Source organism: Acomys minous, assembly GCF_964271855.1.
Source record: "Acomys minous genome assembly, chromosome: 11".
NCBI lineage: Eukaryota > Metazoa > Chordata > Mammalia > Rodentia > Muridae > Acomys > Acomys minous.
Genome location: NC_140492.1, coordinates 9570529 through 9594049, shown reverse-complemented (window position 1 = coordinate 9594049; position 23521 = coordinate 9570529). Strand labels below are relative to the sequence as shown.

The window sequence follows — 23521 nt, the reverse complement described above, 5'->3', positions numbered from 1 at the left end:
AAAAAAAATAAAAATAAAAATAAAAAAATTAAAAAATTTAAAAAAATATGCAATGAATTTATTTCGTTTTGTACCTTTTTCAGTTTGAGGACTTTTTATTAAGGCTTCAATCTCATTGTTGGTTAGAGACTTGCTTAGATCACTTATTTCTTCTTGCTTTAACTTTGATGTACCACATGTACCTATAAATTCCTCAACTTCTTTTTGATTTTCCAAAACAGTGAAATTGAAAGTAGTGTTCTGTTTTTTCTCAGTTTGTTCCCAGATCTCATTGGTATTTGTTTCAACATCTTCCTTTTATTTTTAAATTATATTTATTCAATCTTCTCTCTTTACATTTCACTTAGAATGTAAGTGGTTCAATTCTTCAATCCTGTTTATTTAATCAAAGAACTATTTTACTGTTTGTTGATTTTTTTTGTTATTGCTACATAAATTTTTAGATTTTAATTATCTTTCATCTACCTAATTTAATTAATTTTTTTGTTATTTCTAAAGCTGTATGTTATATCCTTATGTTATTAATTTTAAATTATTCAAAATTCTTATATAAAACTTAGTGCCATAGAATTGACTCTTAGTATAGCCTTTAGTATGTCACAAAGATATTGACATGTTTTGTTTTAATGTTAATGTGACTCTAGAGATCATTTATCATATAACTTTTTCAGTGTCACAACAATAATTAATAATGTATTGTATACTTTCTTTGGTTTCTATTATTGATGACTAGCTATTTTACTCCACTGTGATTAAATGACTCATTGAAAGTTATTTCAATTTTCCTTTATTTGTTGAACTAGTGAGGCTCTAATAGACTTCTCCATGAAGATTAAATTATGTTTAAAAATAAAATGTATCCAGCAAGATGTAATGGATGCTCAAGTTCCAGTGCAGAAGCAACAGCAACACAATGCTATCCATGTTCTAATGAAAATGACCTGGTGAAATCCCAGACAAAGAATTCAGAGCAGTGATTGTAACTATGTTCACACAACTGAAGAAAGATATAGATATTCTCCAAGAGAACAAAAGCAAATAGCTGAATGAATTGAGTAATCTAATTCAAAATGTAAAAACATAAGCCAAAATGATGTTGGAAAAACTCAATAAGATTCACAAAGATTTCTGTGGAAGGTCTCATTGAAAGTATAGATCATGTTGAAAATATAATGGCCAGATGGTGTATAAAGCAGTAGTAATTGGAGCACCCAATAAACTTCAATGACATAATTTTGAATGGAATAAATGGAGCATGGAAGAACTTTGAAACAAGATGGAGGAAAAACACTTTCAAATTATGTTCATATAAGAAGGAGAATACTAACAGAAATCGCTTTAACTTAAATAAAGTGATGCCTATAGAGGTATAAGAACCCTAGAAATGATCACATTTATATGATTAGCAGATGAATACCACAAGATATAGGTAAAACACTAAAAACATAGAAAAATGAAACTATATTGAAATCTGTAAGAGACAGAGGTAAGGTAATTAAAATAATATAGTATTGTTGGATAAAATCTTTTAAGGTCATGAGTTCTTAGAAGACCATGATTCAATTTATATATCTAAAAGATTAGAACAGCTTACCCATACTATTATACACGTTAAAACTATCTATTAAATTAAAAGAATCATATGAAATGTCTACAGTAGAGACAAAATAAAGTAATTTTTGATCACTAAGTCTGTTCTACAAAGAATACAGGAAGGAATTATTAGGACTGAGGAGAAGAATGAACACACTTAAAGGAACATGAGCAATTAGTGAACAGTAGTAAATCATAAGTATAAATAAAGAGACCTCTAAAAACAACTAAATGAGCACAAACTGTCCAGTATTATTTCTATGTTGGTTGATATTGTGGTGCAATAGCATCAGAAAGTTGTCTCAATTCTTGAAAATTCTTGAGCCCAGTTATTGGCACCTTTGATCAATGTCATTCTCTCTTCATATGTTTTGAGGAAATGGCAAAAATAGTGCCTAAACTCTGGGTGCCATAGACACCAGTGTTTTCAATAAAAGAAGTGCATGCCTTGAGAATCTTTCAAAGTTGAATTTTCTTCCTCATTATTCTTATGGCATGAATGAAGATTTACATATGTCTTTTTTCCCTGCTCATATGAGGAGCAGAAAACCAGCCTTAATTGCTCTGTGTATGACACACTACTTATACACTTATAATTTTATGACTGTATAATGCTTGTGATAAATTATATGCTTTCAGAACAAAAGAACCAGACACTGATATTGGATCAGACCTGACAGGAAACATTCCTCTCAGCATGCTGGACACTGACATCCTTTATCCTCCATGGTCTAGCAGCAAGTGTTTCAATTGCTGTTCCTCATCAGAACAAGACACCTCCCAGGACACTTTCAAAGAAAGCTTCCAATCCCGATTGGCCCAGCATTTCACACTGTCCTACACAGGACTCTAAGTAAGCGGGAAATTTCTCAACATTTAGAAACTGGACCACAAATATGATTCCCGGCTTGTTTAAACATTTTCCCAACTTTATCTGGGCCCCTACTAGGTATTATTCACCCATAATCAGCTGGAATAAACCTTATGAAAATACATATGTGTAGAGTAAACTTAAATAATTTTCTCAGAAAATAAGCACTATGCTATAAATTATATACCATCATGCTTGATCAAAAAAAATTAGTCATGTCCTTTAATCTTAGGCAACCTTCACTTTTGTGAGCCCTATATGCAATGAAAATTACAATTTTCTAGTTATTTACTAATACAAATAATGAACATGACCAAAACAAATTAAATTATTTGATCTCAAAATCGGGTTGGATAAAGGTATTGATATTTAATAGAGTCCCCCTGAATCCGTAAACGCAAACATAAATGCAACAAAATAGGTTGGACAATGCATTGAGGCTTCAGACTGCACAAATTTATTGGATTAAAATTTCACTTTTCAAGTAGGGTTGAAACAGGAAATAGGAGATGTATATTTAAGTAGCATAAAATTTGCAACACACTAAGAGATTACACATTGATCTAAGATTCTAAAAGAAGCTGACAATGAAAGAAATTGTTAGTGGAAATACATATGGTGAGAACTAAATATTGCCTATGGGACATAATTTGATTTTGATGTTGTTAGAATATAGAGATGTAACAGCTGAATTTCTAGAAGCCAGTACCACAGATTGATCTATAGCAAGAAGGGTGAGATGTTGTACAAGTCAAGTACATTGGGTAGTAGAATCTGGACCCATAACCCAGAGATCTGAAGCCACTGGACCCACAGCCCCCTGAGTAGCAGCTTCTAGATCCATAGGCCAGGGAACGGCAGCTGCTGCACCCAAAGCCCAGAGACCCAGCATATGTGCCCTGGCAGGGACTGCAGGGTGTGGAGCTCCTGGGGTAGTAGCAGGACATCTGGCAGGGGCTGGACACCACACAGGACCTCTGGCAGCTGCTGGGCTCAATGCAGGTCTCCTGACAGCCACTGTTCAGAGAGGAGTCCAGCTGGCAGGTGCTGGGAGAGCAGCTGGAAGTGGTGTAGACCAGGTTGCTGGGGTAGGAAGAGCCACAGGAGGAGCCTGAGGAGGGTAGGCAGCACCTAAAGAGTGGGGAGGAGTAGTTTCCAGAGCAGCAGCTGTAGGCCATGTTGAGAGGAGATGTGGGTTATGCTGGATATAACTAAGAGGATTCTGAGTTTGAATACAACCTAGTGTAGACAGGGTTTATATACTCTCAGAAGCAGGTGTGGTACCTGACAGGCACATCCTGACGTATTTGTGTGCATCCCAGTTTACAGATGTGAAACTGAGTAATCTCTGTAATTGCAGTTGCATTTGCATAGCTTTCTGTACACCATGTTTATGGGTGTTGTCATTTTATTAAAGTAAAAGATAATGAGCGATTGCTATGCCAGACATGCTATGACTATTTTACAGCAATGAGTACTTTATCATGGCCTGCAAAAGAAAAAAACCCTTTCCTCTAGGTAGAAACTGTATGTGTTTTCTCACAGGATGTTATTTTTCTGCATAGTGTATGACATGACAACAATTTGCTGTTCTTCTTGATAATGAATTAGAATCATTACTTTGTGTTTATCTTGGAACCTCCTGAAAATGAGCCTTACTTGCCCTCGTCATACTTATTTTTCCACATTCTGCATGGATTGCATACCCTTTTTAGGGAGTTTTACTCCAGTAGCAAGAAAATAATATAAGTAAAAAAAAAAAAGTCAAATAAGATTGAAGCCAGGAAGAGATAAACAACAATAGTTGTGACTTTATGATCGTAAGTGATAGAACTGAGGCTGAAACACTGCCACCTGACTACATGGGTCTCTGGCTTCCTCTCTTCATCCTTTGTCCCATCAAAGGGGATGATTCTGAAGAAGAAAAACAATGTGCAATACATTAATATATCAAATCATGCCTATACTATTTAAAAATAAAACCTGTTGATAGACACTAGACAATCAGATAAATGCTTTCTTGGCCATGTAGTGTAGGGCTGATAAATATTATTTCAGTTGCCTATGTAATCTATCTATCTATCTATCTATCTATCTATCTATATTTACATTTTGAGATATAGATGGAGACAGCAGAGAGAGAACAAAGTTGGAAGAGAGAACATCTGCTAGTAAATGTGGGAACAAGAAAGAAAATGACCAAAATACATTACATTAAACATTTTAATATATTTAATATAAATAAATGAAATAATGAAACAAAAGAAAGGAAAAGAATCAGCATTTCTTTTTGGAGCTATATCTAAATAATGTCTGCTAACACCACTGTTGGCCTTCTCCTCATATAACAATGTATACTGCATATAGGTAAGGTTTAAATGAGGATGCTTTATAAATCGTCATTTCATCTTAGCGGATGAGATATGTTGATGAATCAATTTTATGCATAGCAATCCAATTGTTTTAGATCATTTTCAACAATACTAATACAATGGTTTTTTTTTTACAGCTTTCCTTAAAGAAGAAATAAAACAGCCTAAAGTCATAGCAAAGAACACACCAGTCCTAGTCTAAAACATTATCACCTAATGTAAGGTAAAATCTATTTTATATATTTTGGATATTAGCCCTGTGTCAGATGTAGGGTTGGTGGAGATCTATTCCCAGGCTGTAGGATGTCATTGTGTTCTTCTGACAGTGTCCTTTGACTTACAGAAGCTTTTCTGTTTCATGAGATCTGATTTATTAATTGTTGATCTTACACCCCGAAATGTTGGTGTTTTGTTCAGGAAGTTGTCTCCTCTGTCAATGATTTCAAGAATTTTCCTCATATTTTCTTCTAAAAGATTTAGTGTATCTAGTTTTATGTTGAGATATTTAATCTACTTGGACTTTAGCTTTCTTCAGGGTGATAAATATGGCTCTATTTGCGTTTTTCTCTTTTTTTGTATTATTTTAGTTCAATATGTTTTATTATTTTGAGCATTGTTCTCTGAGAAGCTGACCACGACGTGATTTTTCTAAATCCTCAATGCATATCAATCAACACCAAGAGCCCTTATATAAATATTAAAATGCATGTATATAGACATTTATAACTATAAGGCAATGTAGACCTCCAGTTAGAGCAGCACAAATAGCATCTTTGTTGAAGATGCTAATTTATTCATTGTATGGTTTGGGCTTCTTTGTCAAAACTCAAGTATTTATAGGTATATGGGTTTATAAACTCATTGATCACATATGCTGGCAAAGATGTGGAGAAAGGAGAACATTCTTCCATTGATTGTGGGAGTGTAAAGTTGTACAATGTCTTTGGAATTCAATCTAGTGATTTCTCAGAGAATTGGGAATAGTGCTACCTAAAGGAATTGCTTTAACACTCCTGGGCATATACTTGAAATATCCTTCACCATACAAAATGGATATTTGCTCAACTATGTTCATAGCAATTTTATTCATAATACCCAGAATATGGAAATAACCCCGATGTCCCTCAACCTAAGAATGGATAAAGAAACTGTGGTACATTTACACAATGGAATACTACTCAGATTTTTTTTTAAAAAAAGAAAATCTGAAATTTGCAGATAAATGGATGGAACTAGAAAAGATCATCTTAATTTATTCAGATTACACCTCAATTGTTATCCCATCACTTGTATCCTCCCATTCATCCCTCCAGCCCGCTTTCACCCTATTCCCCTCCCCGAGGTCTAAGATTGAGGGGGACCTCCTCCCCCACTATATGGTCATAGGCTATCAAGTCTCATCTTAGCATCCTGCTTATTCTTTCTTTGAGTGCCACCAGGCCTCCCCACCAAGGGGAGGTGGTCAAATATGTCAAAGTCAGTCCCCGCTCTCCACATAACTGTGGAGAATATCCTGTCCATTGCATATATCAGAGTAGGTGTCAATGTTTACTACTTGTATTGTCCTTGGTTAGTGCAATAGTTTGAGCAGACCCCCCTGGGCACCAATCCACCCATCATGATGTTCTTCTTGTAGGTTTCTAAGACCCTCTGTGTCTTTCTATTTCCCATCTCCTATATTTCTCTTACCTAGAGTCTCAGTAGGATGACCTCACATCTATCCCAATCTCCTGGTAAGTGAAGACTTCCATGGGACATGCCTTTTGGCCTAGTGCCAAATTATAAGTGAGTATATACCATGTGAGTCTTTCTGCTTCTGGGTTAACTCACTCATTATGATTATTTCTTGTCCCATCCATTTGTCCACAAATTTTGGGATTTCCTTATTTTTAATAGCTGAGTAGTATTCCATAGTATAAATGTACCACAATTTCTTTATCCATTCTTCAACTGAGGGATATTTAGGCTGTTTCCAGGTTCTGGCTATTATGAATAAGGGTGCTATGAACATAGTTGAGCATGTATCCTTGTTGTGTGGTGGAACATTAAAATAAAAAACATTTAATATAAAAATGTTTCTATATGATAATATTGGCAGTAATCTTGTCATATATAGTCCCTATTATGTTAATGTATGTTCCCTCCACTCCTAATCTTTCTAGGGTTTTATAATGAAAGCAGATTAAAATTTGTCAAAGGAATAGCCTGGTGATCTAAGCAAAGAGTGCTCAATAGAAATTAAAAAAAAAAAACTAAGAAATTCCTCAAACACTGTTTAACATCTTTAGCAATTAAGAAAATGCAAATGATCAAATATGGGGCACCAGAATTCATGTCAGAGTCAGACCCTGCTCTCCACATAACTGTGGAGAGTGACTACCTCCCCTTCATGGCAAGGCCTGTTGGCACTCAATGAAAGAATAAGCAGGCTACCAAGATGAGACTTGATAGCCTAAGACCATATAGTAGGGGAGGAGGTCCCCCTCGGTCTTAGACCTAGGGGAGCAGAATAGGGCCAAAGCGAGAAGGAGGGAGGAAAGGGAGGATACAAGTGATGGGATAACAATTGAGTTGTTATCTGAGTAACATAATAAAATTAAAATAAAAAAAATCATCTTGAATTCATAACCTAGACCCAGTAGGACACATGGTATATACTAACCTATAAACAGATATTTGCCACATAATACAGAATAACCATGCTACAATACACAGACCTTAAAAAGCTAAATAACAAAGAGTGACCTAGGGAGAATGCTTATTTCTTAATCAGAATGGCAAATAGAATAGACACCAGAAGCAGCTGAAGAGAAAGAACAGGACAGGAGCCTACCATAGAGGTCCTCTGAAAGACTCCACCCAGCCGGGAATCCAAGCAGATGCTGAGACTCGCAGCCAAATGTTGGGGTGGAGTGCAGGGAGTATTGTGTAAGAGTTGGCTGATAGAAGGACCAGGAGGAGACAGGAGCTCCTAAAGGAGACTGACCAATGAAACAAACAAAACAAAACAAAACAAAACAAACAAACAAAAACAGGTGCGGCTGGGGGTGGGGGGGGGGATGCAAAGACTGATGCACCAACCAAGGACCAAGCATGGTGAGGACTTAGACCTTCTGCTCAAATGTTGTAGAAAGGCAGCATAGTTTCCTTGTGGGTCCCATTATGTGGGGAATAGGGACTGCCTCTGACATGGACTCTGGTACGTACTCATTGATCACTTCTCCCTGGTGGGTGGCCTTCCCAGGCCTCAGAGGAGGAAGGTGCAGTGAGTCCAGATGAGACCTGATGGCCTGAGGTAAGATGATAGGGAGGAGGGCTCCCCTTTTCTGAGAACTAAGGTGGGGAGAGGATGGAAGATGGAGGCAAGGATGAAAAGGCTACCATCAGGATGTTAAATGAACAAATTTTCGAAAATGCAAAAATAAAGTAAAATAAAATCAAATGACCTAAAATGCCTATTTGAAGTTAGACATAGTAAGGTTTGCAAAATCAGAAATACAAGAATTTGATAGCAGATTCTGGTCCAAGGAATCCTAATAAAGACTTCCAAAACTTTATGGCTGTTGTGGTGCTGATGACAAGGTTCATGCATCTTGATAATAGATTGAGAAAAATATAAAAAAGTACATTTGTGATTGTGACAAGTACATTACTTGATATTGGCCAGTCAAATGGCATTATTCCAACAATTATCATGGAAAATAGTAAATATACATAAAGTGTGTATCCAAAGTAATCTTGGAAAGCAAGGTTTTCTCTAGCCTGTCAATCACTGCTTCCACTTCCCTGTTTTCTATCTTTATGAATAAGTCTTGGGTTCATTTGGGTTTTAATTTATAATTTGAATATGTATATACATGCTTTAGGTTACTTTTTAGGCATTGGTGTGTAAATATTGCATTGTCATGAATGGACACGGTTTAAAAAAATAAAGATGTATGTATCATAGAGATACAAAACACAGCCTTACATCTGCTAATAATAAGCAATAATTTTAAACCAGATTTTTAATATTATTTTTACTCCTGTATATATGCTTTGGTGAATGAGAGCATTGAAGGTGCACTTAGTAGATATTATTTAGATGTAGTCTGCACCAACCTTCCAAAATAAATCTCTGGACTTTGATAGATACGCAAACAATTGAAATAGCTTTTTTTTCTCAATCCTGTTTGACATGTGGAAGACAAAATGTGTATCAGAATTCTCTGATAACTACCAAAAATCACTTCCATTTTCAATGCTCTGTAAGATTAAAAATATTAAGGCTCCTTGAATTTATTTTTCTTCTCCAGAATGTTCCTTGAGAAAAGGTTCAGAAAAAAGAAAATTCCCCCAAGATCATCTCCATGTCTGAGGAGGTCCTGTGATCTGCACTCTGTACTTATTTTGACTTTTGAGCCTCCAAGGAATCCATTTGTTTCCCTGGAGTTGGGCACTCACTGAGATCACCTCCTGTGAAACGAGCTTCTACAGGTCCCACAGTACGGAGGACAATAGTCAACTGGGCCTTCTGTTCCTTAAAGAGTTAAATGTGACTAGCCTAAGTTCAGATGAGAATCTGGTGTCACCTCAGGACATGTCAGATACACAGGACACAACATGGATTCCTTCCATCGTTTCTTTGTCACCATTCCTAAAGACCAGCTATGTCCTACACTCCAGACTCTGATTCAACCCTGTCTTTGCAGTCACCAGAGATTTAATCATTGTTTTTTCTCTATCCCTTTAGCTTTAATCTCATTCAATTTATTTGTGTCATACTCTGCTCTATCTGATGGAGGTGAAGTACATGGGAAATGCTATGAATTCACAAAGAATCATATTGGAATATAAGAAATTATGTCAACTGGTAAGGTTTCAAGGAGAACCAGAGTGATGTACCCCATTCATTAACCAAAAAAAAAAAAAAAAAAAAAAAAAAAAAAAAAAGAGAGAGAAAATTCATAACATCTGCTCCTATAAAAGAAAGCTGTATTTTTTTAGAACACTTGGACAAACATAAAATCAAGCAAACAGAAAAAGAGGGATTTTTCCTGGAAACAATGAATAAGCATCAGTATAAAATAGTAATAGCATCTATGACAGTAGAAGCTCATTATCATAGCTGTAAGAAAATTCCAACACCCTTAAATACACTATTCAGAAAACTATTCACAGACAACTGCACATTTGTAAACCAGGAAGCACTCAAGTGCATCAAGGATGACACTGCTGGGGACCACACCTGCTGCTGAGAGTATATAAGCCCAGATCTCCACACAGTGACATTCAAACCCAGACTCTCCTTGTTACACAGAGCTGAGCTCATATCTCCTCTCAACATGGCCTACAGCTGCTGCTCTGGAAACTTCTCCTCATGCTCTTCTAGGTGCTTCCTGCCCTCCTCAGGCTCCTCCTGTGTCTCTTCCTACCCCAGCAACCTGGTCTACACCACTTCCAGCTGCTCTCCCAGCACCTGCCAGCTGGACTCCTCTCTGAACAGTGGCTGTCAGGAGACCTGCATTGAGCCCAGCAGCTGCCAGAGGTCCTGTGTGGTGTCCAGCCCCTGCCAGATGTCCTGCTACTACCCCAGGAGCTCCACACCCTGCAGTCCCTGCCAGGGCACATATGCTGGGTCTCTGGGCTTTGGGTCCAGCAGCTGCCGTTCCCTGGGCTATGGATCTAGAAGCTGCTACTCAGGAGGCTGTGGATCTGGTGGCTTCAGATCTCTCAATTGTGGAGGTTATGGCTTCCCTGCCCTGAGTTATGCATCCAGATATTATTACCCAAGCTATTTTGTTTCTCGTTCCTGCCAACCCTGTTACAGACCAGTGTGTGGATCAGGCTTCTATGGATACAACTGTTAAGTCTGTATGCTCTCCTATGTCAGTCTATGCTCAAACTATATTTTCCCTGTTTAGTTTCTACTGATATGCTGTCATCCTTCCTTAAGTTTCTTTATTCTTCAAATTCAAGCAGTTTCTGAGATTAGTGGCTAATGGAAAAGTATGCTCTACTCTGTGTACTGTTGATTTATATGCTACTTGCTTTCTATCCAAGAGCATTGAAAACTAAAAATTACATCTAATAAACTTGCACAATCTGATATTCCCATGTATTGTTCACATTATTGTTGCTTCATTCATAGTTTTTGCACTTATGGCTTGGAAAACTGAAGATAAGTATGATTATCTGACTGGCCTCAGGAACATACAGCTTTGCATTAGTTTGCCTTTCTTCATTGGCAGTTGACAATTCCATGAAGATTGTCACTCATGTACAAATACCAGGCTTAACTATTGTGAATTGTCTGAGATTAATGCACATGAATTTCTGATGAGCCAGAAACCAAAGCACTTAGAATGTAAACAAAAAATGAAAACACCAAGAATAAGATGCTGCATAATTGACAAGATTAAAGTTTATACATGGGCAAAAACTTGAGTTTAGTATCTGATTGTATAATCTCAGTCAGGAGAAAGTAGCCTTGGAAAAACTCTCAGGGAAGACATTTACTTGTTGCTAGTCTTCCTGCCTCCTGTGGTAGATTAATGACTGGTGCACCTCACCCACATACATATGTAAGCACAGTGGCAGTGACAGTGGTTCAGGAAGTGCTGCAAACTCCTGACACCTCCCAGGCTCAATTTCAGTCAACACAAGAGCATTGTTTCTTTGAAGGGGTTTTATTTACTAGGATTCCTCTGCTTCTAAAATTAGTTGAACTTAAAATTTCAGGTTCAATTTATGTGACATAGTATCTTAAGGAAGACATAAGGTTATAATAGGTATGAGCATTTAAGGACACAAAATGGAAAAAGAAATCAATCACAAGTATGCATTTTAGTGTTTTTATAATGAATAATTGGTATCTAATATTCTAGAGCCTTCCAAGGCATTTGTAAAGATCCTTGAGATTTTCTGCTCCTTTGTCTGTACAAGACATTTTACCTAACTTCCATCTTTGAATGGCTGAAGTTCATACTTTCCAAGGTTCTTACAACTGTTATAAAGAGAAATAACAGTAGATCTTTCAGTGTAACATTTTGGATAAACAGGGAAGTGCCCAAGGTGTATTGACAACATTTCAGATGAGATGCTATTTACAGAGGTTATGTATTCCTCATAATACTGTGTGCTATGGCCTGTGTGTGATCATCTGTGAGCATGCTACCTATGCCAATGTAATTCAACACAAATAATTCCCGTTTAATCATTAGACAAGTAAGAAACTAAGTTGTTGTTTTATTTTTACCCTTACAGAAAGGAGAGAAATAAAATACAAAATGGGTTTGAAGCTTGTCAATGTTTTAGATCAAATCCAGGTATAATGTGAACCAAGGGAACACTAGATCCTGTTCCTGTTCTTCATTGAGGTGTGTGTGTGTGTGTGTGTGTGTGTGTGTGTCCTGTAGTAGCTAAAGTTTGCTTTTTCTGCTCTTGGTAAAAATCATTTCACACAAAATGATTTTATTTATTACATCTATTTCATCAACCTCTTTTGTTTGTTTTGATTTCCATTTATTGTGTTTTGATTTTGAGAGAAATAAGATAAGTAGTGTGAAATTTTTGGGGGGACAGAAGTATGGAAAATCTGGGGGGTTTGGGAAAGGCAAAGAATCATGGTGAAAACATATTTCATATTTTTGTAAAAAAATCTGATTTAATGATAAAGCTTAAAGGGAGGTAAACAAATCTGTTTCATATAGTACTTTTAACCATTATAACCTATGATAATTGATAGAAAATTATTTCATTCCATTTGAGAAAGAGATTTCTAGAAACCTTCCTTAGCCTGAAAGGTGCCATTCATTTAAATTATTGCTATTAGTATTCTATCATTCAGATTTGAAAATGAATGTGATCAGAATTAGTTGTTCTTTTCAATAATATGGAACCAAATAAACTAGAATAGTAAATATGCCAAACTTCTGTGACATCTCTCCAGTACTGCAAATAATATCATAGTTTTAGTTGTTTGTTTGTTTATTAAGTTCTAGGTAGTTATATTAAAGTAGAGTGGGCCAATGATGAAGTCATGTAACAGCCTTTGATTGCAATAATGTATAGGATTCTAAAAAAGTATAGGATGTGAGGAAAAGATAAAAATTTTGGCAGGGTATGTGTAATTTATCAACAAAAGGAAGTTTCTTTAAAATGCTTTGCTTTATAAAACAAGTATAGTTATAATTTAAGTGAAAAACTAAAGTATAATGATGCCACAGTTGGGGTGAAGGCAATGATTCACTCACTTGGGAAAACCTTGATGGTCAATGTTGTGTGAAACATGATTTTTCACATTTCTGTATTCTACTTTGTTGGAGTATTGCAAGTTGACTGGAAATACCACAACCAAGCCTGGCATAACTATCATGATTGGATCTGACCATGTCCCCTGTATAGGGAGGCCTGGTGGCACTCAGAGGAAGGATAGCAGACTACCAAGAAGAGACTTGATATCCTATGCGCATATACATGGGGAGGAGGTTCCCCTCAGTCACAGTCATAGGGGAGGGGATTAAGGGGAAAATAGGAGGGAGGGAGGAATGGGAGGATATAAAGGACGGGATAACAATTGGATGTAATATGAATAAATTAATAAAATATATTTTTAAAAAATGAAATATTTTTCATCACAGGATGCTCACTTATTTTATTTACCATGATGTCATCAGTACTTGTGGCATTTATTGTCCCTGTGACAACAGCACTACAGCTTTGGGGAACTTTATTAGGGCTCTTTGGTTTGGATTGTGAAATCAAATTGCTAAAATTAAACATGTATGTGAAACACTTGGCAACCCTGACATGAAACTGAAATGTGTTTTAGCAGCAGGGATAACTTTCTTTTTTCCTAATGGCATGGGATTCAATAGTAGGTGTGTTTCATTATTTGTATTTGTTGTTTGTCTTTGTTTTTCCCTAAGTACATAAGTAAAGGATATCTTATGACATGGGTGAAAATGATTAAAATATATGAAATGTGTATCAAAGTCCTATGTCAACATATCCAGGCATCTGCTAATGTTGATGTCCACCTTTTACAGTAGTTCTTCTGTGTTTACTCTTTTGAAGGATACACAGGGATTCATTTGTGTTCTACTATGCCCTTAAATTAAACTCTTTTCTCATTTTGGATGATCCTAGGTTTTTATACACCATTCTCCTGCACCTTTCATTCTAGATAAGCATTCCAAAATCATTGCCTGCACCTCTCTATTCGTGAATGCTGCCACCTTCAATGTTCCCCAGGTCTACTGAGATTATCCATGGCAACTTAAGGAACTCCTCCCTAATGCTCAGTTTCTAGAACCTCTCCTTCCATATGCACTCTAGGCCAAATTCATCAGAATTCATCAGAGAAACAACACATGGTGATTGTGTTTCTGTGCCAGAGAGATGCCACCCACTATGATTCATTCCCAGTTATTTCCACTTTCTTGCACATTTATGATTTCACTTTCTTTACACATGACTAATGTGTATTAGCACCACATTTTCATCTATCATTTTGGAAACATCTAGGATGACTCCATTTCTTCCCAACTGTGAATTGAGCAACAATTGTGTGTCTGTGTGTGTGTGTGTGTGTGTGTGTGTGTGTGTGTGTGTGTATGCATCTCTCTCACAGAATATTGCATCTTGAATATATGCTCAGGAATGGCATAAGTAAGTTTTGTGATAATTCTACTTCCAGTTTTGAGAAATCTCCAGACAGGTTCCTAATATGGTTGTATTATGTGACACTACCAGCAGCAGCACATCCATACAGGTAGTTTTAGGGCCATTCGTATTTGTGACCTTACCATATCTGAATGGGATGAGCTGGGGTCTAAAAGTGATTTAATGTTGTATATCCATGATTGCAAAGTATAACATATAGGTTTTTAATTGTTGAGTAACCATGCATATTTCTCGTTTTGAGATTTATTGTTTTCCATGGCCTAGTTTTAATTGGTTGGCTGTTTTCTTGAAGTTTAGTTTTTTCAAGTTCTTTACATATTGTGGACATTAATCTGTCATATGTATTGCTGGCAATTATGCTCTCCCCATTTTGTAAACTGCCTCTTCACTCAGTTAATTATGTTCTTTGCTGCACACATCATCTTAATGTCGTAAGATTTCATTTATTATTTGATGGACTAATTTCCAATATGATGGGTGTTTATTCTGAAATTCCATACCTGTGTATGTAAGTTAAAACACAGTGACTACTTTATCCTCCAGCAGTTTCAGAGTAAGATGTCTTATGTTGAGATTCTTCATCCATTGGGAGTTTAATTTTCTGCAGGGTGAGATACAAGTGTCTGTTTTAATTACTCTCCATGGTGAGCCACAGGATTCAAGCACCATTTCTTGAAGATGCTGAATTTGTTCTAATATGTTATTTTGTTGTTTTCATAAAACTCTGGTAGCTGTGTATGTTTGCATTAATACCTTTAATTTTTCTTTTCACTGATATTTGTATGTTTTGGGTGCCAATGCCATACTGTTTTTAATATTATGGTTTGATGGCATAATTTTAAATCAGCTATGTTGATACATTGTTTATTGTTGTTGTTCAAAATTGCCTTGCCTTTTCTTAATTGCATCCTTGTATAAATTGATTTGTCTATGTTGATAAAGAGAGAGCCTAGAAGTTTTGTTATTATTTCATTGGATATGTAGATTACTTTTGGTAGGATGGCCATTTTCACAAGGTGGTGGTTCTATTCAATCTGCATATAAATTTTTCACCTCCTAAATTCTTATTGAATTAATATTTTTATTGTGTTACTGTTTTCATTGTAGAAGTTATGAATGTCCATGTTTCTGTTGACTATGAAGTGTATATCTGTGGCTATGAATAAATTGATTCTTTGGTATTTGTAATTTGATATTGGTGTATAAGAAAGCTATTGACTTATGCATGTTCATTTTTCATTTAGACATTTTTCTGAAATTATTTGACAGCTCTAGTAGTCCTTTTTATTGCATCTTTAAAGTCTTTATGTATAGGATCATATTATCAGAGTACAGGAATAAATTAACTTCTTGGTTTTTTATTGTATCCTAATTTTTAATTTCCTATCACTCAAAGATTGCAAACACTTTATTGAATGGGAATGAAGAGAATGGACACCCATCTCTTTTCCTCTCCTCAGCACAAATGCTTTTCATTGCTTTCATTAAACATGCTGGCTATAGGCTTGCCAAACGTAGGCCTTACTATGTTGACATATACTCCCCCATCCCTAACTTCTTCATGATGTTTATCATATTCCAAACTTGTAGGGCTTGGTCAACAAACCAAAATAAATATCAACCCCAATACACTGATGTGTTAGGTGGGTGAGGTTCACAGGCAGTCACTCCCCTTTGCTGCCTTCTACTAAAGCTTTCAAGACATAAATGCCCTACTTTTGAGGCAGCTATGATCTCACCCTCATCTCTTCTCCCTCCTCCCCACTGCTATGGAACAACTGAAGTCTGAGTACCTTAACACTCTCCCTCATCCCATAGCTTAGACTGTATGCTATAGAATTGCTGCCCTGCTTCAGTCCTGACCCCTTCACTGGGTCCATGACTTATGCAGTCCCAAAATTGAAGTCTATGTGCTCCTGCCCTTGATCAGCTCTGAAGTGTCTCATGAGACTGACTCCAATCTGGATCAAATTAGTGTACTAATGAACTGGACACCATTGTCTGGGTCAGCTTTCTTTTTCCTGATGGCTTTTTTCCCAAGCAAATTATAATTGAATCTTTAACTTTGACCATCAGAGTAATACCAAGGCACACAAACTGTCAGTATTATTTCTAGGTTGGTTGATGCTGAGTTGGAAAATCATCACAAAGTTTGCCCATTTTTAGAAAACCGAAGATCATTGTCATTCTCTTCTCATGTATTTTGAGTAAATGGGCAGCAATAGTGCCTAACCTCTAGGTGTCGAAAAAACATCATTTGAAATAAAAGAAGTGCATGTCTTGAGAATCATTCAAACTTGATTTTTCTTCTTGATTGAAAATTAATATTAGTACATTAGACTTAAATAAATCTTCTCAGAAAATGATCACAATGCTCTAAAATATATACTACTATACTGTGGAATTTAGTTATGAAATTAGACATGTCCTTCAATATTAGGCAATCCTCACTTTTGTGAGCCTTATTTGCAACTCAAATTACAATCTTCTAGTTATTTGTTAATATAAAAAGTGAACATGCCCAAAACAAATTAAATTATTTACCCTCGAAATCAAGTTGGATAAAGGTATTTATATTTAATTGATTCCCGCCTAATCAATAAATGGAACATAATATTAGTTTGGACAAAGCACTGACGCTTCAGGTTGCACAAATTTATTGGATTAAAACTTCACTTTTCAAGTAGATTTAAAACATGAAATAGCAGATATATATTTAAATACCTTAAAATTTGAGGAATACTAAGAGATTACACATTGATCTAAGATTCTAAAAGAAGTTGAAGATGAAAGAAATTGTTAGTGGAAATACAAATGATTAGAACTAAATATTGTCTACAGGACATAATTTGATTTTGAAATTGTTAGAATACTGAGATTAAAGAAATGAATTCCTAGAAGCCAGTACTACAGATTGATCTATAACAAGAAGGTTGAGATGTTGTGGAAGCCAAGTATGTTGGATAGTAGAATCTGGACCCACAACCCAGAGATCTGAAGCCACTGGATCCACAGCCCCCTGAGTAACAACTTCTAGACCCATAGCCCAGGGGATGGCAGCTGCTGGACCCAAAGCCCAGAGACCCAGCATATGTCCCATGGCAGGGACTGCAGGGTGTGGAGCTCCTGGGGTAGTAGCAGGACATCTGGCAGGGGCTGGACACCACACAGGACCTCTGGCAGCTGCTGGGCTCAATGCAGGTCTCCTGACAGCCACTATGCAGAGAGGAGTCCAGCTGGCAGATGCTGGGAGAGCAGCTGGAAGTGGTGTAGACCAGGTTGCTGGGGTAGGAAGAGCCATAGGAGGAGCCTGAGGAGGGCAGGCAGCACCTAAATGATGGGGAGTAGTAGTTTCCAGAGTAGCAACTGTAGGCCATGTTGAGAGGAGATGCAAGTTATGTTGGATATAACTGAGAGGATTCTGAGTTTGAATACAACCTTGTGTAGAGATGGGTTTATATACTCTCAGAAGCAGGTGTGGTACCCAGGAGCCCCATCCTGAAATTTTTGTGTGCTTCCTGGTTTACGGATATCAAAACAAGTAATCTCTGTAATTGCAGTTGCATTTGCATAGCTTTCTGCACATCAGGCTTATGGGTGTTGTCTTCTTATTATAGTAAAAGATGATGAGCTACTCATATGCCAGACATGCCAGGCATTACTGTTTTATAGCAATGCCTATCCTATCATGTCCTGCAAAACAGGAAAGAAATCTCCTTTTCCTCTTGACACAAATTGCATGTGTTTTCTCTTAGGATGTTATTTTTCTTCACAGTGTGTGGCATGACAACAATTTGCTGTTCTTTTCCAATGAATTGGAATCATTACTTTATGTTTCTCTTGGAACTTCCTGAAAATGAGTCTTGTCCTCATCATACTTATCTTCCAGTATTCTACCTGAATTGCATAACATTTTCTATGGAATTTTAGTCCAGTAGCAAGAAAACAATATAAGTCATGAAATGTCAAATGAGATTGAAGATATATATGTATTGATATTAGCCCTCTGTCAGATGTAGAGTTGGTGAAGATCTATTCCCAGTCTGTAGGATGCCACTGTGTTCTTCTGACAGTGTTCTATGACTCATAGAGCTTTTCAGTTCCATGAGATCTGTTTTATTTATTGTTGATCTTACAGCCTGAACTGTTGTTCTGTTCAAGAAGTTGTCTCCTGTGCCAATGAGTTCAAGACTCCTCCCTACTTTTTCTTCTAAAAGACTTAGTGTGTCTGGTTTAATGTTGAGATCTTCAATCAACTTGGACTTCAGATTTCTGTAGGGTGATACATATGGATCTATTTGCACTTTTCTATATGTAGACCTCCAGTAACTCCAGCCCAAATAGCCTCATTGTTGAATATACTACTTCTTTGCATTGTATAGTTTCAGCTTCTTTATTAAAACTCAAGTATTTATAGGTTTGTGGGGTTATAAACTCAGTGGACATCACATGCTGACAAGGATGTGGAGAAAGGGAAACACTCCTCCATTGCTGGTAGAACTGCAACCTTGTACAAACACTTTGGAAATCAATCTGGTGTATTCTCAGACAGTTGAGAATAGTGCAACCTCAAGGCCCAGCTATATCACTCCTGGACATATACCTGAAAGATGCTCCACCATACAACAAGGACATATGCTCAACTGTGTTTATCGCACCTTAGTTCATAATAGCCAGAATATGAGATCAATGTACATGTCCCTCAACCAAAGAATGGATAAGGAAACTGTGGTACATTTACACAATAGAATACTACTCAGGTATTAAAAAAAAGAAAATCTTGAAATTTGCAGACAAATGGATGGAACCTGAAAAGATCATCCTGACTGAGGAACCCAGACCCAGTAAGACAGACATGGTATATACTCACCTATAGCAGATATAGCCGCATAATACAGAATAGCTACACTACAATACACAGTTCTACAGACTAAGTAACAAGGAGTGTCCTGCAGAGGATGCTTATTTCTTATTCAGAATGGTAAATATAATAGACACTGGAAGTAGTAGAAGAGAAGGAACAGGATAGGGACCTACCATAGACGTCCTCTGAAAGACTCCACTCAGCAGGGGATCCAAGAAGATGTCCTGACTCACAGTCAAACTTGAGATTGTAGTGCAGAGTATCTTGTGGAAGGATTGGGTTATAGAAGAATGAGGAGGAGAAAGGTCGTGGTAAGAGGTGTTGATGGGGCTGGGCTGCAGAGACTGATGCACCAACCAAGGACCAAGCATGATAAGGACCTAGACCTCCTGCTCGTATATAGTCAATAGACAGCACAGTTTCCCTGTGGATCCTATAATATGGGGAGTAGGGGCTAGCTCTGTCATGGACTCTGGTACCCACTCATTGGTCACTTCTCCCTGGTGGGGTGGCCTGAAAGGCCTCAGAGAAAGAGGATGCAGGCAATCCAGATAAGACTTGATGGACTGAGGTAAGATGATAGGGGAGGAGGGCTCCCCTTTCTGAGGACTGGGGAAGGGGAGGGGGCTAAGGGAGGGAGGATGGGACAAGGAGGCAAGGATGGAGAGGCTAACATAGAAATGTAAAATGAACAAATTTTTTAAAATGCTATATAAAATAAAATCAGATGACCTGAAAATCTATTTCATATTAGACATAATAAAATTTTCAAAATCAGAAACCAAACAATATTATTGTATAATTTAGTCCAAGGAATCCCAATAAAGGTTTCAAAGCTTTATGACTGCTGTGGCATTAATGACAAGGTTCAAGCATCTTGATAATAATTGAGAATCCTATGAGAAAGTTCATTTGTGATTGTGACAAGTATATTACTTGATATTAGACAGCCAAATGGCACTGTTCCAACAATTAACAAGGAAATAATAAATATACAAAAAGTGTGTATCCAACATGATGTTGGAAACCAAGGTTCCAGCTTTCTCTTTTCTATCTTTATTAATAATCCTTGGGTTCATTTGGGTTTTAATATGTGATTTGAATATTTATAGTCATACTTTGGTTTACTTTTTAGGCATTGGTGTGAAAACATTGCATTGTCATGAATGGACATGAGTTGAAAGAATTAAAATTGTATGCATCATATTGATACAAAACACATCCTTTCATCTAAAAATAATCAATAATTTTTAACCAGGTTTTATTATTTTTACTTCTGTAAGTATGTTTTGGTATATGAGAGCACTGAAGATGCACTTAGAAGATATTATTTTGCTGTAGACTGCACTCAACTTCTAGAGTAAAATTCTGAACTTTTATAAATAAGCAAGCAACTGAAATCATTTTCTTTCTCGACCCTGTTTAACATTTTGAAGACAAAATGTTTATAAAAATTCTCTGATATCGACCAAATATTATTTCCATTTTCAATGCTGTATAAATTAGATATGTTGAGCCTCCTTGAATTTGTTCTCTTCTCTAGAATCTCCCTTGAGAAAGAGCTCAGAAAAAAGAGAAGTCCCCAAAGCCAAACAGAATTTCCATGTTTGCTGAGGTCCTGTGATCTGCACCTTGTGTTATAGTTTGGCATCTAAGATACCCTTTTGGGACATCGAACAAATCCTTTTGTTTCCCTGGACTCGATCACTCACTAGGATCACCTCCTGTGAACCGATCTTCTACAGATCCCACAGTAGAGAGGACAATAGTCAACTGGGCCTTCTGTTCCTTAAAGAATTAAATGTGACTAGCCCATGCTGGCTCAACTTCAGATGAGAGGCTGGAGTCACCTCAGGCCATGCGAGATACACAGGGCCTGAAATGATTTCCTTCCATTGTTTCTTTGCCTTCATTCCTAAAGTCATGACATGCCCTACACTCTTGATTCTATTTCAATCCTGTCTTTGCAGTCACCAGAGATTTAATCATACTGTTTTCTCTGTCCCTTTGCTTTAAACTCATTCAATTTATTCTTTCTCATGCTCTGCCCTATCTAATGGGGTGAAGTACATGGGAAATGCTATGAATTCCCAAAGAATCATATTGGAATATAAGAAATTATGTCAGTTGGTAAGGTTTCAAGGGGAACCAGAGTGATGCACCCCATTCATTAACAAAAAAAGGAGCAAATTCCTAACATCGACCACTATGGAAGAAACCTGTATTTTTCAGAACACTTGGACAAACATAAAAATCAAGCCAACAGAAAAAGAGGAATATTTCCTGGACACAATGAATAAGCATCAGTATAAAATAGTCATAGCATCTATGACAGTAGAAGCTCATTGTCATAGCTGTACGAAAATTCCAACACCCTTAAATACACTATTCAGAAAACTATTCACAGACAACTGCACATTTGTAAACCAGGAAACACCCAAGTGCATCAAAGATGACACTGATGGGGACCACACCTGCTGCTGAGAGTATATAAGCCCAGATGTCCACACAGTGACATCCAAACCCAGACTCTCCTTGTTCACAGAGCTGAGCTCACATCTCCTCTCAACATGGCCTACAGCTGCTGCTCTGGAAACTTCTCCTCACGCTCTGCTAGGTGCTTCCTGCCCTCCTCAGGCTCCTCCTGTGTCTCTTCCTACCCCAGCAACCTGGTCTACACCACTTCCAGCTGCTCTCCCAGTACCTGCCAGCTGGACTCCTCTCTGAACAGTGGCTGTCAGGAGACCTGCATTGAGCCCAGCAGCTGCCAGAGGTCCTGTGTGGTGTCCAGCCCCTGCCAGATGTCCTGCTACTACCCCAGGAGCTCCACATCCTGCAGTCCCTGCCAGGGCACATATGCTGGGTCTCTGGGCTTTGGATCCAGCAGCTGCCGTTCCCTGGCCTATGGATCTAGAAGCTGCTACTCAGGGGGCTGTGGATCCAGTGGCTTCAGATCTCTCAATTGTGGAGGTTACGGCTTCCCTTCCCTGAGTTATGGGTCCAGATATTATCACCCAAGCTATTTTGTTTCTCGTTCCTGCCAACCTTGTTACAGACCAGTGTGTGGATCAGGCTTCTATGGATACAGCTGTTAAGTCTGTCTGCTCTCCTATGTCAGTCTATGGTTAAGCTGTATTTTCCCTGTTTAGCTCCTACAGATATGCTATTATCCTTCCTAAAGTTTCTTTATTCTCCAAATTCCAGCAGTTTCTGAGATTAGTGGCCAATGCAAAAGTATGCTCTACTCTGTGTACTGTTGATTTATATGCTACCTGCTTTCTATTCAAGGACATTGAAAACTAAAAATTACATCTAATAAACTTGCACAATCTGATATCTCAATGTTTTGTTCACATTATTGTTGCTTCGTTCATGGTTTTGCACTTATGGTTTGGAACACTGAAGATCACTATGATTATCTGACTGAACTCAGGAACATACAATTTCATGTTAGTTTGTTTTTATTCATTGAGAGTTGTCAATTCTATAAATATGGTCACCCATGTCCAAACACCCGGCTCAACTAGTGTGAATTGCCTGAGATTAATGTACGTGAATTTCTGGTGAACCAGAAAACAAAGCACTTAGGATGTTTACTAAAAATGCAAACACCAAGAATAAGATGCTGCCTAATTGACAGGGTTAAAGTTTGTACATGAGCAAAACTTGAGTTTAGTATCTGCCCCCTGTGGTTGGTTACTGACTGGTGCACCTCACCCACATCCATGTGTAAGCTCAGTGGTAATGATGGTGGTACAGGAAGTGCTACAAACCTCCTGACACCTCCCAGGCTCAACCTGAATCAGCAGAAGAGCATTGTTTCTATGAAGAGGTTTTATTCACTAGATTTCCTCTGCATCTCAAAGACAGTCAAACTTAGAGTTTCAGGTTCAATTTATGTGACATAGTATCTTAAAGAAGACATAAGATTACATTAACAATAAGTATTTAAGGGCAAAAAATGGAAAAAAATCAACCACAAGTATGCATTTTGGTGTTTTTATAATGAACTGTTGGTATCTATTATTCTAGAGACTTCCAAGGCATTTGTAAAGACTCTTGAGATTTTCTGCTTCTTTGTCTGTATAAGGAAAGGCATTTTACCAACCTTCCATGAAGTTCATTCTTTCCCAGGCTGTCATAACCACTAAATGT

General features: G+C 37.3%; 4 protein-coding genes across 4 annotated transcripts; 2 read left to right on the top strand and 2 right to left on the bottom strand.

The window, feature by feature from the left end:
* Positions 1 to 2898: 2898 nt before the first annotated feature.
* LOC311608191 (keratin-associated protein 13-1-like) lies at positions 2899 to 3707 on the bottom strand. The gene has a single exon (XM_084800549.1). The coding sequence runs from the start codon at positions 3640 to 3642 to the stop codon at positions 3160 to 3162; it is 483 nt and encodes a 160-aa protein (XP_084656675.1). The 5' UTR covers positions 3643 to 3707; the 3' UTR covers positions 2899 to 3159.
* Positions 3708 to 10111: 6404 nt separating this feature from the next.
* On the top strand, positions 10112 to 10924 carry LOC311608780 (keratin-associated protein 13-1-like). The gene has a single exon (XM_084801422.1). The coding sequence runs from the start codon at positions 10161 to 10163 to the stop codon at positions 10683 to 10685; it is 525 nt and encodes a 174-aa protein (XP_084657548.1). The 5' UTR covers positions 10112 to 10160; the 3' UTR covers positions 10686 to 10924.
* Positions 10925 to 17396: 6472 nt separating this feature from the next.
* On the bottom strand, positions 17397 to 17879 carry LOC311608858 (keratin-associated protein 13-1-like; the record flags this gene model as incomplete). The annotated part of the gene is made up of 1 exon (XM_084801462.1): positions 17397 to 17879. One exon carries the CDS (start codon positions 17877 to 17879, stop codon positions 17397 to 17399), a length of 483 nt encoding a protein of 160 aa, XP_084657588.1.
* A 4032-nt stretch (positions 17880 to 21911) lies between these two features.
* On the top strand, positions 21912 to 22702 carry LOC311609265 (keratin-associated protein 13-1-like). Its single transcript, XM_084802233.1, has one exon. The coding sequence runs from the start codon at positions 21937 to 21939 to the stop codon at positions 22459 to 22461; it is 525 nt and encodes a 174-aa protein (XP_084658359.1). The 5' UTR covers positions 21912 to 21936; the 3' UTR covers positions 22462 to 22702.
* The last annotated feature ends 819 nt before the right edge of the window (positions 22703 to 23521 follow it).

Coding starts and splice junctions, on each gene's coding strand:
- LOC311608191 (XM_084800549.1), bottom strand. CDS start 3,642: ATGGCCTACAGCTGCTGCTCTGGAAACTACTCCTCCCCACTCTTTAGG.
- LOC311608780 (XM_084801422.1), top strand. CDS start 10,161: ATGGCCTACAGCTGCTGCTCTGGAAACTTCTCCTCATGCTCTTCTAGG.
- LOC311609265 (XM_084802233.1), top strand. CDS start 21,937: ATGGCCTACAGCTGCTGCTCTGGAAACTTCTCCTCACGCTCTGCTAGG.